This window comes from Andrographis paniculata, unplaced genomic scaffold (genome assembly GCF_009805555.1).
Source record: "Andrographis paniculata isolate CXL003 unplaced genomic scaffold, ASM980555v1 Contig33END, whole genome shotgun sequence".
NCBI classification, from domain to species: Eukaryota; Viridiplantae; Streptophyta; class Magnoliopsida; order Lamiales; family Acanthaceae; genus Andrographis; species Andrographis paniculata.
In genome coordinates this window covers 673,051-693,482 of record NW_026137566.1, presented here as the reverse complement: position 1 = coordinate 693,482, position 20,432 = coordinate 673,051, and the positions used below count along the sequence as shown (strand labels likewise).

The following is a 20,432-nucleotide window of genomic DNA, read 5'->3' as shown; positions in this document are numbered from 1 at the left end:
TCATTTATCCATGTTTAAATTCATTTTAAGTGTTAGGATAGGAATCCCATGGTGGATGGTAATTTATTTAGTTACTGGATAGAATATAGTGTAGAACACATATAGGGCTTTTAACCTAAAAACAAGCCTTGGAAAAGGTGTCATTTTTTGGGAAAGAAAATTTTGATACAACCAAGAATGTTGACAAACCCAAGCGATGAACTCTTGTCCAAAAAAACTACTATTATGTTCCAAAAATAAATTTATAGGTATCCGTTTTCTATGTGCTTTAATTTCATTGGCTTTATCACAGCAGTGTACTTCTTACTTTAATTGAAATGCAGTGAATGCAAGGCAAGTAGATGACAAATAGGACATGAAATTTATGACAACATTAGATTTCCTTTGTGATAGGATATGAAACATTTGTTATCACAAGAATGACATACTAACAAACGAGTACTGTTTAATAAATGCCAGGAAGAGCACTGGAAATAGCTGATTGTCACTTAATATATGTTTGATATCAGAAAATTTCATTTGATGTATTCTTGATCCTTGCTAGAATATCGATGTTTCCCAGTTGCATGATTTAGATGTATTGAAATGTTTTTAATATATTTTAGATATTTTGTTTATGGTTTGGATTAAATTTGTATTATTTTAGATTAAATCGTTATTATTTGAGTAACAAGACTGATTTTATTATTAATAACATACTATTCTAAAATTATAAAAAATGTAGCATGATATCAACATTACTTCCTATCCTCAACTATGTCTATAGTTGCCCGCCTTCGACCGCTTGAGAGTCTAACAACCTTGAGAATTCTATTTCTAATTCTAACGACATTGAAAGTTCAGCTTGTTTTGAGAGCTTTGTTTCTGAATCTAATGTCGTTGAATGGACTCTTAACATCGTTAACAGTTCTGTTTCCTACTCTAATTTTGTTGAAATCCTGTTTTTCACTCTGATTTAGTGAACAATTCTGACTATGCTATTTCCGTTCTCTCTTGGCAAACTCAAGTCATTTACGTGGTATTTGAATATTAAAATATTTGGTTTATGATTTAATTAGATTTCTATATTATATTGTAATTATTTGAGTGTTGTATTTATAAGTTGACCTCCATTTTTATTATTAATGATATACTGAAATTCTACCAAATGTAACTAAGAAGTTTGGTTTCAAGATGTTGATTCCCATTCCCCAATCTAGAATATGTTTAGAGTTCATGTAATCTTTGAGGTTCTAATGTAATAAACAAGACAAACCACCATGGAAAAAGTTCAACCCCGTTGTTCTGTCTGTGCATATGAAATAAAAATGCAAGACAAGAGAATTAGCCTTATTTCATTGAAGGAATTTGCTTCCAGCATCTCTAGTTATTCCAAAAACTTAGAAATCAGTAAGGCAAAACACAGAAATTAGGGTTGCAGAACTTTTATGGTTAAGTTGATGATCAGAAAATACCAAATGATCACCTGCCCAAACCATTTAGGAATTGTTGAAAACACTGATGTAGCTTAACTGTACAAAGAAACTCGAAGCGTTGTCAATGGAACAGAGGGTATCTCCTGTTCCCGACATAATTCCCCATTGTTTAATCCCGAATTAAAAAAGCAAGAAATTTAACTGCTAACTAGCTAAAACTAGAAGTTCCCAAAGACTCTGAAAGACAAGAACAACACAGTCAGCTATTCAGCTTTGATTAGAGGACTGTTTTATTAGGGGCTGAGAAGTTTTCCCCGACTCCTCCGGCTGAGTCTTCACTTCCATCAGAAGTGCCACCACTTCCTTCATCGTTGGCCTTTCAGCCGGCGACGAATTCACACAAAACATAGCTATTCCTAGAGTCTGAAGCATTTCTTGAACCAATTGATCCGGCAATCCTTGGAGCTTCGTGTCCAGCACTGTCACAGCTGGCTCGAAGCTTCCCATCTTCTTCTTCACCCACTCCACTATGTGGAGCCCGTCACCTATGTGCGGTTCGACTGCACTGCGCCCGCTTAGTATCTCTAGCAGAACCACCCCATAGCTGTACACGTCGCTCTTCTCTGTTATGTTCACTGTGTACCCATACTCTGTGAGGACAATAAATGATACATTTGTAAGAACATAAGCAGAACATTTTGTCGATTAGTGAATTAGAAGTGAACAGCTTGCCTGGTGCTATGTATCCGTAAGATCCTGCAACTCTCGACATAGCCTGTTGATAATTGGGAGAGTTCATAAGCTTTGCTAGTCCGAAATCAGCCAAATACGCGTCGTATTTGGAATCTAGGAGTATGTTGTTGCACTTCACATCTCTGTGAAGAATCGCAGGCGAACAGTCGTGATGTAGATAGGCGAGACCTTGAGCCGATCCAACGGCTATCTTGTATCTCGTTTCCCAATCCAGATTTCTGTTGTTCTGCAAAAGCTGTTGAAGGTTTCCATTCGGGATGTAGTTGTAGAGAAGCAGCTTGACACTCTTGTTCGAACAATACCCCAGCAGCTTCACTATGTTCCTATGCCTAATGTGTCCGAGAATCTGAATTTCAGCTGCAAAAGAGTCTATTGGTTCTTCGTCTTTCTTTGTCTTCCAAAGCTTCTTAACTGCTATCAGCTCGCCGTTCGACATTTCTGCCCTGTAGACAACTCCTGAACATCCTTTCCCAATGACATTTTCATCTCTCAGGCAATTCAAGATGTTCTCGATCGAGAACGTGAGCTTCTGGAATGGTATGAAAGTCCAAGGATAAGAGAAATCCTCCTCTGCTGATGAACTCGGCGAGCTGGATTTCTCTACGACATACTTAGGACTACGTACAGCCAAAATCCAGGTGATAACAACTGCCATAACCACAGACACCAGAATCACAGTAACTAGAGCTATTGTTTTTGCAGATTTCATCAAGTTTCTTCTCATCAAGCTTGAATAACAAGAGGATCCATCGATGGATTGGCAAAGGTGAGGGTTCTCGAGGAACGAATTCAGGGTTAGTGTTCGGAAGAACGGCGACACAGGTATTGGACCGGAGAAGTTGTTACAGGAAACATTGAGGTATGTAAGGCTGGTAAGAACACTCAAAACAGAGATCCTCCCGGACAACGAATTCTCGGAAAGATCAAGCGATTGCAGCTGAGTCAATCCAGACATCGTCTCCGGGATTTCGCCACTGAACTGGTTCGACTTCAAATCCAAACTAATGGTTAAGCTTGTCAATGAACCTATTTCATGTGGGATTGGACCAGAGAGGCCATTGAAGCTCAAATCAAGCAAGGTAATCTTCTGCAAGTTTCTAAACGACGCCGGAATTCGACCTGTGAACCGATTATTATTCAAGATCAGCTTATTTAGGTACGTGAAATTACCAAAACTCGTAGGGATTTCTCCGGAGAATCCGTTCCTACTAAGATCAAGCTGTTCCAAATTCACCAGGGCCCCCAACCGATCAGGCACATTGCCAGTGATGTTATTATCATGAACATCCAACAGCTCAAGAACCGAAATGTCCCCAAGTTCGGCAGGCAAGCCACCGGAGAAATAATTCGTGTACAAATCAAGAAACACCAGATTCTGCAGCTGCCCAATCTCCTTCGGTATCTGCCCCGAAAGCTGATTCTCTCCGAGCCTCAGCCTAACTAGGGATTGACATCTTGCTACGCTCCTCGGCAATTCGCCCGTAAGATTATTTCCCAGCAGCAATAGCTTGCTTAGCTTTGTTAATCCGAATATCTCCTCCGGAATCGATCCTGTTAATTTATTCCTCGACAGGTCCAGCGCATAGAGCTCACTGCAGTTCCCAAATGCAGGCGGTATGCTTCCAGACACCGAGTTCCCCCACAGAAATAAATTTTGTAAGTACTTCAATTCACCAATGCTATCCGGGATTCGCCCTGTTAATTGATTCTTATCCATCTGTAACGAAATCAGGCTCGTGCAATTGCTCAGACGCCATGGAATGTCACCTGTGAGCGCATTATCCGACAAATGAAGCTGTTCCAGGACATCCAGCTTCCCCAAATCGCCAGGAATTTCACCAGACAGTTCATTAGCGGAAAAATCGAGGACGACAAGCGACGTGCAGTTGGAAAGCTCGGATGGAATCAATCCAGTAAGTGAATTCCCCCATAAAAGCATGCTGGTGACCTTCTGCAACTTTCCAAGCTCAGGAGGGATCGAACCTGTCAGCTTGTTCATGTGCAGATACAGGTTCCTCAGCTCCGAACACATTCCGAGCTCCGGCGGAATTGAACCGAAAACCTCGGTATCGTAAAGCGCTAATGACTGTAGATTGATCAAATTGCCAAACGTTGAAGGGATTACACCAGACAGGCCTGTGGCTGCAGCTCCAAATGTCGTGAGATTCGTCAGGAGACCAATTTGGGGAGGAATCTCCCCTGTCAGGTATGGATTCCCACCGATTCTAAGCTCCTGGAGGGCAATTAACGACCCTAATTGCAACGGAATCGATCCGTTGAGGAGATTGTCTTGCAGGCAGAGGACCTGGAGAGACGAAAGATTGGAAATGTGTGGTGGGATTGAACCAGACAATTTGTTGGAGTTCAAGAACAGGAACTGGAGATTTTCCAGGCTGCCGAGTTCCGATGGAATGGAGCCTGAAATGGAGTTGGAGGACATGTCGAGGAGTCGGAGGTGGGAGAAGGAGCCGAAGGAAGGTGGGATGGGGCCTGAAATGTTGGTGGAGGAGAGGTTGAGGAGCTGTAGGGAAGAGAGAGTGGAGAGGGAGGGTGGGAGGGAAGAGAGGTTGAGAAATGTGTCGGGAATGGAGAGTGAAATGACTCTTTGTTGAGGGGAGCAGGTGATGCCCTGCCAAGAACATGGAGTTGGTGACGAAGGGTCCCATGTAGAGAGGAGGGGAGATGAGTTTTTGTAGTGGGGGTCGGTTGATGAGAGGAGGGACATCAGGGCTTGTCCATCTGGAGACAGGCCTGTAATAAAACCACACATCAAGATCACCATTGTTGCAAGAAATGAGATTCTCTGCAACTGGAACTGGAACTCCGCCATTGTTGAGCTCTGAAACAAGCTGGAGAGGACAGACAATAAAAATGGCTTCTTGTGAAGGTAATGTGCTTGAAACTCACAGAAATAATGGTGTTCTGTGACACAGAAATGACATTTTTATCTTTTTAGGAGGAGGAGGAGGAGGAGGAGCTCCGCCGCGGCGGTGGCGGAGGGGGGGAGGGTCAAAGTGGAGGGGTGATGATTTTCTTGAGCTTCTCAAAGTGTCAAAGAGCAGCAAAAGCAGGTTAGTTCATTTTGAAAGTTTATGCAGGTTTTGATTTAATTTAACTGTGTTCTCTTCTTTCTATACTGTGAAGGCTATTGTTTATGCTAGTGTCTGCTGAAATCTCCAAAATGCCCTCGAATTTTTTGAGTGATTTGCAAATTAAGAAAAAGGGTTTTTTTAAAAAAAATAAAAAATTTAGTTTATGTAGTGACAAGAAAAGCCTTGGGAAGATGAGAGAATTGATGATGATGAGTGAGTGAGTGAGTGAGGGTTATAGGGCTTTGTGAAAGGCCACATACATACACCACACCTACTTGGATTAAAATTAGATTAGAAAATTACCAATTAATTATATATATATATATATTTCATCTTTATTTTTCCCACGGCCTTCACATGATAATTTAATGATGCTGTTACTTATCCATAAGTAAGATATACTATGTTCTTAGAACAGTCATTTTTCCTCTGCCTTTGTAGTATTAGAGGCATAGCTGTTAATGACCTGGGCTTTTATATATTGATATAATATTTTATATGAAAATTAGATTTATATGTAATATTAATAAAAATAATGAATTGAATAATAGTAAATAAGTTTGAAATAAAAACCAAATGAGCACACGTTAATACCATACAATAAATATATTTTATATCTTAAGAACATTAATTTATATTATTAGCATTTGCAAATATAATTAGAGCTTTTTATAACCATAGATAGATGAAGATTAATATAAGTAAAAATAATACTAATATTAATACTACATAAAGAGGGCAAAGCAGGTAAAAAATTACAGTAAAGATATAAATAAATATGGTAATAAGATCGAGGGGGGAGAAAGAGCAGTGAGTGAGTGAGTAGTGGGTGCGTTTTGGGAATGCAAATGGCTGAAGAGAGAGAGAGAGAGAGAGAGAGAGAGAGAGAGAGAGAGAGCAGTAAAATGTAAATACTACTTATAATATAAATATTCGAAAAGCGGCTGCCTGCTTCCTTGAATTTAATTAATTAATTAATCCTTTTCATTGTTTAAATTATGGCACAATTAACGATTTGGGAATTAGGGTTTTTCTTGTTTGCTAGGGTTTCTGATATATCTGTGCGAAGATAGGTCCCTAATGAATAACTACAAAAATAGGGCTGCGGATTAATTCATCCAGCCCTGTCATGCTATGCTCCACTCTTTATTTTATTTTATTTTATTTTTCAATATTATTATTACATGTATGTTGCATGTAATATGAAATTTTCGTCATGTTTGGTAAAATATTGCGTGTAATATTATTTTGGAGTCATTTTTACTTAATTAAAAATAAAAAATTGTGAGTTTATTAAGTGGTGTTCTTATTATTTTTTATTTGAATACTATATTTTATGAGAATTTTTTTAAAGTATAAATGAGCAGAATTGTATAATAGTAAAATATAAAATGGAAAATCAAAGTAAATTGCTGTTTAAACAAAATAAATCACGAAGCAAACACCGTATATTTGGAAACAAACCATAACAAATACACAATTACTTAAAAACACTCAAAATTGTATCTAAGTTGTGTTTATTTATTTTATCTTTTTTCAATATTTTAATTTTCTGTAAAAATATTGCATCATATATATATATATACACTAAGGGTGGTTTTGGCATCATTTTATTTTTAATAATAATTTGGATGAATAATATATTTTTACAAAAGATTGTAAAAATGGAATAATATTAAATTTGAAAAATAGTCAAAAGAACACATCTTTTGAAATTTTTGAAATATATCTAATGTGATATTTGACGAGATCATGTAAATAATTGATATTGATGGTATAAAAACTTTTAAAAATATGTATGTTAAAAAAGAAAAAACTTGCGTTTTTATTAGCATAGAGAAAGTAATTATTTTACATTAGAAATAACTAAAGAACAATATTAAAAATGAAAATAAAAACCTTTTGTTTGTGTATCAAAAGTCAAAAGTGAACAACAGCTGAAGTTGCAATTATGATAATGCGCTTTCAATTTGGTAACATTTTTATACTAACGACAATAAAGTACTTAAAGTCGCGTTTCTTAAGCCTGCAGTTTTGGAGATGCCATACAACACACTACTAAGTTTTTACGCAATTCATATCATATAATATAATATAATGCAATAAGACAAATCTTTTTTATTAATTCAAAATTATCACTATGTCTGATTTCGAATGATACGATGAATTTATTAAAATAAATAAATTATTTGAATCAAATCAGAGTTGCATGCATGATTGTGAATTAAATGTAATCTCTCCCACTTTAATTACAAAAAACTCTAACTACGTATTGATACTTTACCATAAAGTCATATATTACTAATACTATATATACTTAATCAATTCAGTGTATAAATAAATAATTAATTAGACTTGTTTCTTTAATAAAAAGAACAAAACTTGTTTATGGGCCATAATGATTGTATTGGGCTATTCGGCCCAATCTGTTGTCAAAACTTTTGATAAAAGAAGCCCATGCAGAAATAAAATTATACACACATATTGGAATCTTCCTCAAATAATATAGTAGAATAAATAAATAAAACATTCTGCATCTGTTTAACAAGGATTTTTTTAGATTTAAAAATTTGAAAAGAAAAATAATAATAAAAAATAATATGCATGTGGTGTTACATAGGAGGAAAAAAAAAAAAAAAAAATCTCTTATCGTAATATTAGAGAAGACTAAAAAGTAACAGTAATATTTTAATATAAAAATAAAATAGAAAAAAATGTGTAAAATAAGAGTATTATATAAAACTATTATAAAATTAATAATAAAGTAACAATGTAACTAGAAAAAATAATGAGAAATTTTGTTTATATATAAATTTAGGTGACATTTAAAAAATTATGGTATAATCATTCCAGAGAATATTTTTTAAATTTAATATTATCAAATTTTTAAAAAATCCTCTTCAATTGTGGAGGATCAGTCTAACCCAAAAAAATTAGACATGTGTTAATTTCCTAATTACATTTCATTAACTAATCAATGTAATTATTATGTTATTAAGTGGGACCCGCAGTGGCAATAAAAAGATAGCTTAGTTTATAGGGTATCTATCTATATCTATCTAGCCCTATGCCCATTTACTATTGCACGCGTCGGCCCGACAACGAAAGTTCTGTTTGGTTACCGACCTACAATATTCAAATTGTCATACAAATTGCCTGTATAATTAGTTCTCGAACAAACGCGAAATATTTTCCCGAGTCATCCCCAAATGACCGATTGAAATGTGTTCAATTTAATAAGCAGTAATTGGTTTTCTAGCTTTTTTGTTATTTTTATTTTCATTTTTCCTGAATATTATTACACATTATTTGAAGCTAAAACTACTCAATCGCAATCAATTATATATGTAACATTTTTTTAAAAAAAAAATTGTAAAATAATTATTAAATATAATATTTTACGTAACAAATATATAGTAATTGGTACTCCTTTCGAAAAATAAATTCATTTATTTTTTATAAGAATTTTATTGTGATAGAACTTTCTATTTCACCTACTATGTTCACATTTTTGTTTCTGTGCGTCACAGATTTCATGTTATTTTTTTTAAATGATTATACACCTTAATCTTATTTTAAATTTTTTAATTTAATTTTTTTAAATTTTATTTAAATTAATTAGTTATCTTAATATTAATTTATAATTATTTATATTATAGGATAATTATTTTCACTAATATACTTTTAATTATCTACTAATTATATTTATCCTAAATTTTCGTATCTACATTCACTCGGACATGCAATATGGGACAGATGAAGCATTTTTTTATAATTGAAAAAGTAAAAATGTGAGAAAATGTGTAAAAAGTATTACCTAATTTTTTATTTTTAATTTTTTTAAAAAAATATGTTTTGGTTAAAAAACATGAAGGAATGAAGTCTTTTTTTTTTTTTTTTTTTGGTTAAAACATGAGGGAAACAAATACACGAATCTTTGCTCATTTGCCCCACCATTAATTTCCATAAAAACTATTAAGTAAACGATATGTAATTATTGATTACCTCTCTTTTATAAATAGAAAAAAAAAAAAAGATTATAATTAAGTCTCTAGAAGCCTAAAAATGGTCATTTTTCATTTATAAAGCTAACTTTATTATTATTATTATTTAATTATTAAAATTAAATTATTATTATTATTATTATTATTATTTATAGAATATCATATATAAATAAATGAATAAAGTTAAACACACTTTGAAGGTTAATTATAACTGTACTCTCTATCAGAAGAATCTATATTATTATTGTTTTTTTTTTTAACTATAAATGAATTTTTAATATCATGTTTGATACTTCTTTATCATTTTAATCATGTAGGTAAAATTCATATAAAAATAATCATATATCTAATTTATTATTGTCGTTGAACATATGATATAATATTGAAATATTGTCATATGCACTAAAGTAACATTGTCAGAGTATGATAAGAAACACTACATAGAAGACTAAAATTAAACTGCTTTTGTTCATTAATAAATTTTTCATTATTTTTTATTTTTTATAGTGTCTGAGTTCTGTTCGTTAAGTAATTTCATTATTCGAACTAAGTGTTTGTATTCGGTTCGATTAAACTCGGTTGGATAAATATAATGTATTATTTTATTTGTTCAATCATATACTCTCTTCCTCCCTTAACAATTTATCAATTTTTCTATTTTGGTCTGTCCCATAACAAAATATTCATTTTTGTTTAGTAATTGTACTATCTATTTAACATTACAAAAATTCTTTCAATTTACAATATATTACACAAATATCGTCATCTTTATCTTATACAATACTAATATGATTAATTTAGTCTTTTTACCTTTATTTCTACTCTATCCCAATATAATACTAATATTTCTAAAACTCCATACAAAAAACAAATTGATATATAAATACGGAACAGAGGGAGTATATATATAATATTTTATTTACTTATTTATTTTTCTTTTAACGAACGTTCGCGGACAAATGTTCAAACTCATTTGCTAATAAAATAAGTATATTTATATTTGCAAAAGAATTTAAACAAAAAAACCAAACCAAATTCACAAAAGTTTATATATAATTAACCTTTTTAAAATAATAATAATAATAATACACTCTCGCGGTGTTGTGTCCATCAATAATTGCGATGAATCAAAAAAATAGAAACATAACATGTGTCCATATTCTATTTATGGTTTCTTTTCCATACCCGGAGAATTACACTAACTTCATTGAACATGGAACATGTTTTTTTTTTTTTTTTTGAATTTATTATTAATAAAATATTTGAGATGAGTATATATTTTCAAAAATACAGAATTTAAATAATATATATTTTTTTTAAAAATAGCAAAAGAAACACATTCATAATAAGACAAAATTAATCAATAATCACAAACCGGACTGTCACATACATAATAATTTATTTATTAGTTTTTTTTTTAACAAAAATTGACTTGTTCTTCATTTTTTTTTTTTTTTTGTCAAACACATTAAATTTGTTTACTTAATTTTTTTCCCTCAATTCTTTACTATTTAAGTTTCTTAATCTTTTCAAAAAATATCACAATTAACAATTATTTAATTTTATTTATTTTTTTTTATCACTTTCATAGTTTTTAATAATTTTGACATATATTTTTTGCATTTTTAATATAAATATATTTGTATTTAGGGATAAGAAGCGTACAAGTATTAAAATAATAAATACTTTTAATTAAATTATTATTATTTTAATAAATAAGGTATATATATTCCATATTTTATGTGAGTTAATGTATATTATTTATAATATTAATCAAGAAGTAGATCAATTTTTTTTTTATTTGTTTTGATTGAACACACATTTTTTTTTTTTATAATATATTATACATTTTATTTAAAATATAAAAACAAACAAAATTCTATGTACAAAAAAGCTTGCAAAATCCTTAAGTTATTATATATATATATAACTTAAAACACAAGTAAGCATATTTCAAACTTTGTAATAAAAATATTTTTTAAAAAAATAATAAATTAGAAATATAATTAATAATTAGTAATGGGGTCGAACCATCGTTTTTAATATATTTAAATCACGAGACAAGATTGTAATAGAACTTATTAGAGCCAGTAATTAAATATTAAACAATTTGGTTGGTTTTCCACCATTCCTATTTCTCACCAAATTAGGTTTTACATTAATGGAGAATTCAGTGCAAAACGATCATTTATATCGTTGGTTAATAATTTAATTTATCTAAAAAAAATCAATTCAAAAACTATAATTCCAATATTGCTCTCTTGATGTATTTTACTACACCCTCCGTCCCATGTAATATGATGTATTACGGTAGATACGAGAAAATTTATGTAAAATATAATTAGTAAGAAATTAAGAAGTGTACTAGTAAAAATAATTATTATTTAGTAAAAATAATTATAGATTAAGATTAAGATAAATAAATAGTTTAATTAAAATTAAGAAAATTATAAAATTTAAAATGCGATTAAAGTGCATAATTATATTTCCAAAAATAGAAAAAACAAATTATGTGGAACGGATGAAAATAGAAAATATGAACAAATTATGTGGAACGGAGGTTTATTACTTTTGATTGTATGATATTTGAAAATTGAAATGATAGATAAAATAATATTTAAAATATTAAAGAGGACAATATTAAGCAATAATAATGTACCAACCGTGTTAGTTTACGTATTAATATGGAAAAAAATCATTTTTAGTCTCCATATAAAAATTTTATTAATTTTGGTCTCAATATAATCAAAACTCATTATTTTTTATCTCAATATAATTTTATTATTATTATTTTTTTATCAATTTTAGTCTCAATATAACCAAAACTCATCATTTTTTATTCCAATATAATCAAATCTTATCTTTTTTGGTCCCACCGTCAACAAACTGACGACAAGTGCTGACATGTTGACGGTGGGACAAAAAACATAAGGTTTGATTATATTGAGACAAAATATGATGAGTTTTGGTTATATTAAAGCAAAAAAGTTTTAGTTATATTGAGACCAAAAAATTGATAAAATTTTTATATTGAGACCAAAATTGATGAATTTTGATTATATTGAAACCAAAAATAATTTTTTCCTATTATTATATATAAAATAAATTGAATTTGTTTTTAGGATACTTGGCTCTATATTATACTATATATACATTTTAAAAAGTTTTTTACTATACTTTACTATACTTATAAAATTACATTTTTTTAAAAAAACATTTCATCCAATAAATCAAATTAAAAAAAAAAATTTATAAAATATTGGTGATTTGTAACATAAACAATTTTTTTTTCTTTTTCTTTTTTTTTTTTACCTAATCTTTAACAATCTTTTTTATTAATAAAACATAATATTAAAACTATCATTTAAATAAAAACTAAAATAAAAAAAAATCATATATAAATTCAAACCAAATAAACTTTAAAATGCTATTGTATACTTTATATATATATATGGGGTTCGTTTGATTCGATTAAGATTTAAAATTAATTTGAAATTAGGTTTTGATTTTAATTTTTATTTAAATAGTATTTTAATATAATATTTTGTAAGATAAAATAATATATTTTATTAAAATAATACAAAATGAATAATATTATTCAATTTAAAATGCTAAAAAATAAACTCATAGTAATAAAAATGTCCATATTCAATCAAAACCCTACGTACAAATTTATTACACGTATCATTTTTATTAATGTGAATTATATAATAAAATTTATATAAAATATTTTATTTTTTTAAATCAAGATATAATTATTATATAAATGATTTACCCTAAACTTTGGGTGTGTTTGTCCGAGTTTGGATTTTGAGTTGGGATTTGAATAGTAAAAATTTTGAATTTGAATAATTGTATGATGTGATATAAATAGATGTTGATGCGATGTTTTAAATATAAAATTGTTTTTTTAGGATAATATAAAACAAATACACCGTTTGTATAATGTTGTAAGCTAGAAATTGGGTAAGAATTATTTAAATTTAAAATAAAATTCCTAACCAAAAAATTACAGGCAGCGGTTTGGACTTTGATCGGTTCTGAAAGCTTCTGAGATTTTCTCTCCGTACAAAAATTTCAATCAGTTTTCGTCTGAAATTCTGTGAAGCATTTCTGCATCGGAAGTCGATTCAAGGATGAAGGGGCGGGGCAAGAGCAGGCACAATCAGCAACCAGTGGTAATATGTATTTTCAACGTCTTGTTTCCATTTTGTGCACTCGGTTTGTTTGGTTTAGGATTTTTGTTGCAGTTTCGTTTCGAATTTTTGATGGAAGTATGTAGAAATTATGTCTAGAATAGAACTAGTTCTGTTTGTCCTTTATGAGTCGAATGGCATGGCAGAAGAATTGGAAACTGGAATAGTTTTGCAATCAACCAGTGGTGATATGTGTTTTCAACATATGTTTCCATTTTCTGCACGCGTTTGTTTGGTTTAGGATTTTTGTTGCAGTTTAGTTTCGATTTTTTAATGGAAATCTGTAGAAATCATCTTAGTTTAGAACTAGTTTTGTTTGTCGTGTGTGAGAGCGGGAGAACAATTGAAAACTGGAATTTCTGTGTTTGTGTTTGTTAGAACTCGTGGAGGCGCGTGATGATGGTGCGGAAGTGGCTCAAGCTAGCGGCTACCGATTCCGATTACTCCGCCGACAGCGATTCCTGTTCCGGCTCCGATTCCGAGCCAGAGAAAGGTCTTTTTGGTTGATTCATATCTCCGTTTTCGGTTTGCTTTCACTTTTTTTAACTTGTTTACTTTTTGTTCAGCAGATTTTTGCCATTGGCCGAATAAATCAGAGTTGAGGAACGATGATCCAGATCAAACGCAGGTTAATGCGAATGGTAACGATTTCATATTTGGAACCGAAAGTTTTACAAAAGTGAAGACTTTGGAGGTCGACTTACTTGGTCAACGTCTGCACAAATGTATATTTTGATCAAGCATTAGTTCTCGCTTTTACTTGAAATTTTTAATTAAATAATGAAAGGGATTATATGTTAGGTTCTTTGACTTCTAGATACTTCTAATTGTTCAATTATGTGCAATTTAAGCTGGTTGGAATGCTTTTGTCCTTGTTGATGTTGACTTGTTTGGGCACAAAAATGCTGTATAGTTAAATCTGACTTTAAATCCTGCATTGAGTTGTTTTAATTTCATTCATTCTTTGTGTTCATTCAAGGTTTACTTAACTTTAAATAGAACTCTGTAATTCCAAATATGAATAAGTAAAACGAGTTGCCAGTTGAGAGTAATTTCACTACCTAATATGACTTGGTGGTGCCTATGATGTTATTTTATTTTATTTATTTTTCTATATTTCTGAATTAAATGCATGTAATTAGTCTATCTGAAGAATCTAACTCTGGATTCAAATGTATATTTTTGTATTTGTTCATATCCTTTGCCAATTTTTTACATTTCTTTGATGCTTCCAGAGGCTCTTCCCAGATTAAGACGACGAAAATCAGAGACATTTAGAGCTCAATACATAAACAACAAGGAAATCAGGCAAGTTTTTCTTCTTCTTTGGGATTGATAATTGATCCATGAGAACTGAGGCCTCTGGCTCTACCAGGGTATGTGCAACCACGTGGAATGTTGGGGGAATTTCTCCTCCAGATGACATAGATCTCGATAGTTTGCTGGACATTACTGAACCTGCTGATGTATATGTAATCGGGTAAGCAGAGATGCTTAACATACCTCCAATTTTCATAACTATGTGGAGCAAGAAACTCATTCTGAGTTCTGTTGTATACTTGTATGTGTATGTATGTAATTCTGCAGCCTTCAGGAGATCATCCCTTTAAATGCTGGTCACATATTCGGCGCCGAAGACAGCCGGCCTGTTTCAAAGTGGGAAAACGTAATCCGCGAAGCTCTTAACCGTGTTCCTCCAGCAACTAAGTTCAAGAGCTTCAGCAATCCTCCTTCACCATCAAGATTCAAGCCATCAGAAGATGCACCCGTCATCGAAGATGAAATTGTGCTCGAATCCGATAGTGATGTCGCCGAGGAAATCTTTCCACTTAATGATGATGACTTGAATGATCTTCATGAGACCAACAACAACAACAACGACTTCTTCAAGCCAGTGGATCACCAATCCATCCAATCTCCTCTGAAGAAGCTGAACAGATCAAACTGCTTAAGAATCGATGATCCTTCTGAAACCATGGAAGCCTCCAATGGCCAATACACGAAGAAGTTAACCAAAACACTTAGCGGCACAGAAAGGATGGGACTATGCTGGCCCGAACGACCCCTTCATCTTCTTCCTCAGCAGGTTTTGGAGAAACCTAATCCCTCTTTCAATGCTTCCAAGTCTTTCGGCTCGTGCAGCTCATATAAATCGAAAACCGATGCACCCCTGCTCTCTGATCTCGACCTCGAATCAGTTATATACCGGAGGAGAAGACCGTCATATGTTAAGATAGTCAGCAAGCAGATGGTTGGAATTCTTATAATGATATGGGTTCGAAGGAGCCTCCGAAAGCATATACAAAACTTGAATGTGTCCACAGTCGGCGTCGGCATCATGGGCTATATCGGCAACAAGGTTAGTTCTGCAAACTTGGACTCCAAGAACTTCACATTTCCACTAAATATCATCGATCTTTATCGAATATCATAATTTTGTGTCTTTCAGGGGTCAGTGGCAGTTAGCATGTCGATACACCAGACGCTCTGCTGCTTTATTTGCACTCATCTGACGGCAGGCGAAAGGGACAGCGACGCAGTCAAGAGAAACGCCGATGTGCATGAGATCCATAAACGGACTCGTTTCAATCAACTCTCTTCTATAGGTCTTCCTAGGCGTATATATGATCACGAGAGAATCATCTGGCTCGGGGACCTGAATTATCGAATCAATTTGTCTTATGAGCAGACAATAGAGCTGATCTATAAACGGGAATGGTCCAAGTTAGTCGAGAAGGATCAGGTGAATTCGATTCTTTTGAATTTTAACATCTACTCTTTCAAAAGTTAACGGATCGAAAAGAAAGATAAAAAAGCATAGAACCAATTAACTAACTAACTGACTTGTTGATATATTTGCAGCTTATGAGAGAGTTGAAGAAAGATCATGTCTTTGATGGATGGTCGGAAGGTACATTGTCCTTCGCCCCGACTTACAAATATCATCTGAATTCCGAGGCTTACTTCGGAGTGGATCCGAAATTGGGGAGGAGAACGCCGGCATGGTAATATGATTATATATTTGACTGTAGAGTTGAAGAAATAGGGATGACAATGGGTTAGCTTGGATTTATTTGGGGTTGAATCCAAATTCGGGTCAAATATTGTGTGTCCTTATTGGGTCTCGGGTCCAAGTTTGGATTCTACCGGACCTAATTAATATATTAATTATATATATGAAAAAATTAATTTTTAATAATATAAATTATATTTAAAATGTTTTAGTTTAACTTACTTATTATTTTATTATAATACTTTTGAATAATATATATAAATTTTAATATATGTAAACCTGTCTAATTTTAAGAATTGTAAAACAAAGTTTGAGTTTGTCGGGTATTGTTCGGGTCTCGGGTTCATATATATATATATATATATACGTATGTATGTATGTATGTATTTGTTGTGGGTAAGTAATTATAAGTATATTAATTATAAGTACAGGTGTGATAGAATACTGTCATTCGGTGGAGGGATGAGGCTGGTGAGGTACAAGAGATCGGAAGTGAAGCTGTCAGATCACCGGCCGGTGACAGCGAGTTACATGGTGGAAGTGGAAGTGTTTTCTCCGAAGAAGCTGCAACGGGCGCTGACATTCACGGATGCAGAAGTCGAAGCACAGGACATCGGCACTAATGGAATCGGGCATCAGCAGCAGCAGGTAGAGCTACTACAGGTGTTCTTAAAATGACCTAACTAATATAATATATAGATTGATGGATCTACATCTGCATCTACAGGTGTTGTATATTGGGAGCGTTGAGGAAGAAGTGGTAAATGGATGATCTGATCTGATCTGATGGGAGCTAACAGGGCTGTCGTATTCTTAATCGATGGTAAATGGTAATGTTAACATCCCTCCCATCACCACCCTTGTTCTCATTCTTCTCCTTTCTTTGTGTTGTGTTGTCTTGTATATATGGTTTGGTTGGTTGGTTGGTTGGTTGGTTTATTGAGTGAGTCACTCGGAGAAGAGAATAGATATGCTTGGAGCCATAACCGTAAGTTTGTTTTGTGAGTTAGTGAATGTTTTTTTGAGTGAGTTCCTTTGATCAAAATAATATTTAATGGAATATTATGCCAATCATCACTTGTTTTTTCGAAAACCTAAAATTTAAAAAATATGAGATTTTGCATATTTTTTGATGAAATTACTTCGTATCTATTATATATAATGGAGCAATAATTAATATCATTAATGAAATTGTAATGAATTAATAAGTATATATTAAATTTAACATCTTATTGTAGTTAATAATTGGTATTATTATTTTTATTCTAAGGAAGCTAGTTTGATTTTAAGATAAGGATACCCTAATTGGTGTTGCAAGGACTCGCATCACATAGGCTTGTGCGGCCATGTAGTAGCTTAATATTTATTTTTTATTTTTCTATATTTACTGTAGTAAAAATGATTCATATATATATATATTAAAATACTTCTAAATTTTATAAAAATATATATATTTTTAAAATATCAGAATTATTTGATATATTTTGCTAATTAATAAAGAATTAATATTTTTTAATATATTATACAACAAAAGAATATATTAAGTCTGATATTTAAAAATATTATTATTAATAGTAATTTTTTAAAAAATATCAAATTAAATCTTGATCCTCTTTAAAAACGCATCACATTAATGGTAAAACTTTTATTTGAAATACAAAACAAATATACTATGTGTCTCAATTTAAAATAATTCACCATATACACTGATTATTTTTTTTATGACATCATAATAGTAAATGTTACTCTTCGAATGTGCCTTAAAAATTTCAGCATCACAAGTTTACCATATACTATTAGATTATTTTAGAGGCCACAAGTTTACCATATACTATTAGATTATTTTAGAGGCCACAAGTTTACCATATACTATTAGATTATTTTAGAGGACTGGTGGCCGAATCTAGTTATAATTGTAAGTTTATAAGTTCAAATTCTATTGGTATTTTCATACTCTCCGAATTGCTCACTCCATAAATATATATATACACACAAGTATATGGTGCAAATATAATCTACTACATTCGTCATTCAATTATTAATATATATACATATTGAAAATTTTATTTTTTTAAAATATAATCGGAAATTTGAATAATATTCCTCCCGTCTTAAACACCGTGCAACATTTGTGTTTGAGACGAGAATTTAGGTGAAAAGTATTAAGTATGATAACTTGGGATATTAAATGATGTTTTTGAAGAGAGAAATGATTATTTTTTTTTTATTTGATTGATGTGATGAAATAGAGCGAAATATGTATTAATATATGTATATAAATATTATTAATTATTTCTAAATTTAAAAATATTGCAGTGAGTTTGAGACAAATTAAAAAAAAAAAAATTTGAGACTGAGGGAGTAATAAAAATAAATATATAAATGCTATTATAAATAGTTATACATATAAAATATGAAAAATTTTAGGGTTGGCCATAAATGGGAATATGGAGTGGGATTTGTTAATTTAGGGAATTTAAAAAATTGGTAGTTTAATCTCATTTTATTTATTTATTTTTTTTTCACATCTTATTTACAAAATAATTATACCCAAATCTGGAGAATTGGGAGTTGAACTATGACGTCACAGTTACGATCCTATCCCCACATCACCGGGTCAATAAAATGTGTAAGAGGTTTTTTATATTTTTTGTCTAATAACTTTATTTATAAAGTAATTGTATTTGTAATTGTATGTTTGTAATTTAAGTAAAGATTAAGGGTATTTTAATATTAGGATATGATAATTTTTAAAAATATGAAATAATTAATTTTGAATAAGACAAATAAAAATGGTAGAAAAAATTACTTTGAGTTGGAATGAGAGAATAATATTTCATTAATTAATAAAAATATAAGAAATTTAAACATTTTTATCATTTGACTTTAAATAATTATAAGTATAATAATATATTTGTAATTTAAGTAGGAATTAATCAATAATTATTTTTATAAAATAAATACTTTTAAATAAAATATTAAAAAAATAGTAAAAAATATATTTTAAATTAGAAGATAAATATTATAATTTTTATTAAATTAAATTGGAATATTATTTAAATTAAAATTTAAATAAAAACTAAAACTATACAAATCAATTATTATTGTTATCATTACTCCTAGTTTTCATGTTTTTTTTCCTTTATATATATATATAAAAGTTCTAAAAATTTTATGTTGTTTCATATTTTATATATAAATATATATTTAATGCGATATTTTAAATAATTATTTTTTTATAATATTATATTTAATTTGATAAAAAAATAAAATTCAATAAAAAAATGTGATTTGTATCCAAACTTAAAAAGAGAACTTTTTTTTAAATAAAAAGTTTGAATAAAATTTTGGTTTGTTATTTGTAAAGTTTTAGCTTTGAATAGTAAAATTTGAATTGAAATACTTATTTGATATGAAATAAATATACATTGTTTGGTCCGTCGTTGCTGTCGTCGCTCCCGATTGAGTTCATGTTCTCACGCATAAAAGTTGTTTGTTCGACGTCGCCTTTGCCACTCTGAACTAAGTTATTTCTCTCAAAAGCTGGCAGAAACTCTAACGCAAATACAAATAACAGTTGTTTGGTCCGTCGTTGCCGCCGCCGCTTTTGACTGAGCTTCTGTTTTGGAACTCATCCGACGTTGCCTCTCTCACTCTCAACCAAGCTTATGTTCTCGAACACAGACTAAAATTCTAATACAAACGCAAATAACAATTGTTTTGTCCATCGTTGCTGTCGTCGCTCCCGACTGAGCTTTTGTTCTCGTATATAATAGTTGCTCATCCGACATTGTCTCCGTCTATCTAAAGGAAACTTCTGTTCTCAAACGCAGGTTCAAACTTTAAGACAAACACAAATTCCAATGCAAAATGCAGACATATCTCGAAATCGGAGACCTCCGGGTGCATTCTAAGTTGAATGTATTTGAATAAACGAAGGTTACCAAGCTATGTCTATT

At 31.0% G+C, this 20,432-nt stretch overlaps 2 protein-coding genes across 2 annotated transcripts; one reads left to right on the top strand and one right to left on the bottom strand.

The window, feature by feature from the left end:
* Nucleotides 1-1,370: 1,370 nt before the first annotated feature.
* Nucleotides 1,371-4,998, bottom strand: LOC127248250 (LRR receptor-like serine/threonine-protein kinase RGI5). Its single transcript, XM_051270508.1, has 2 exons — nucleotides 2,148-4,998; nucleotides 1,371-2,065 (listed from the first exon to the last, which is right to left on the bottom strand). The coding sequence occupies exons 1-2, from the start codon at nucleotides 4,996-4,998 to the stop codon at nucleotides 1,683-1,685; spliced, it is 3,234 nt and encodes a 1,077-aa protein (XP_051126465.1). The 3' UTR covers nucleotides 1,371-1,682.
* Nucleotides 4,758-17,573, top strand: LOC127248325 (type IV inositol polyphosphate 5-phosphatase 3-like). Its single transcript, XM_051270611.1, has 11 exons — nucleotides 4,758-5,239; nucleotides 13,280-13,442; nucleotides 13,839-13,953; nucleotides 14,030-14,101; nucleotides 14,696-14,768; nucleotides 14,836-14,940; nucleotides 15,048-15,819; nucleotides 15,910-16,203; nucleotides 16,323-16,465; nucleotides 16,905-17,121; nucleotides 17,201-17,573. The coding sequence occupies exons 2-11, from the start codon at nucleotides 13,401-13,403 to the stop codon at nucleotides 17,243-17,245; spliced, it is 1,878 nt and encodes a 625-aa protein (XP_051126568.1). The 5' UTR covers nucleotides 4,758-5,239; nucleotides 13,280-13,400; the 3' UTR covers nucleotides 17,246-17,573.
* The last annotated feature ends 2,859 nt before the right edge of the window (nucleotides 17,574-20,432 follow it).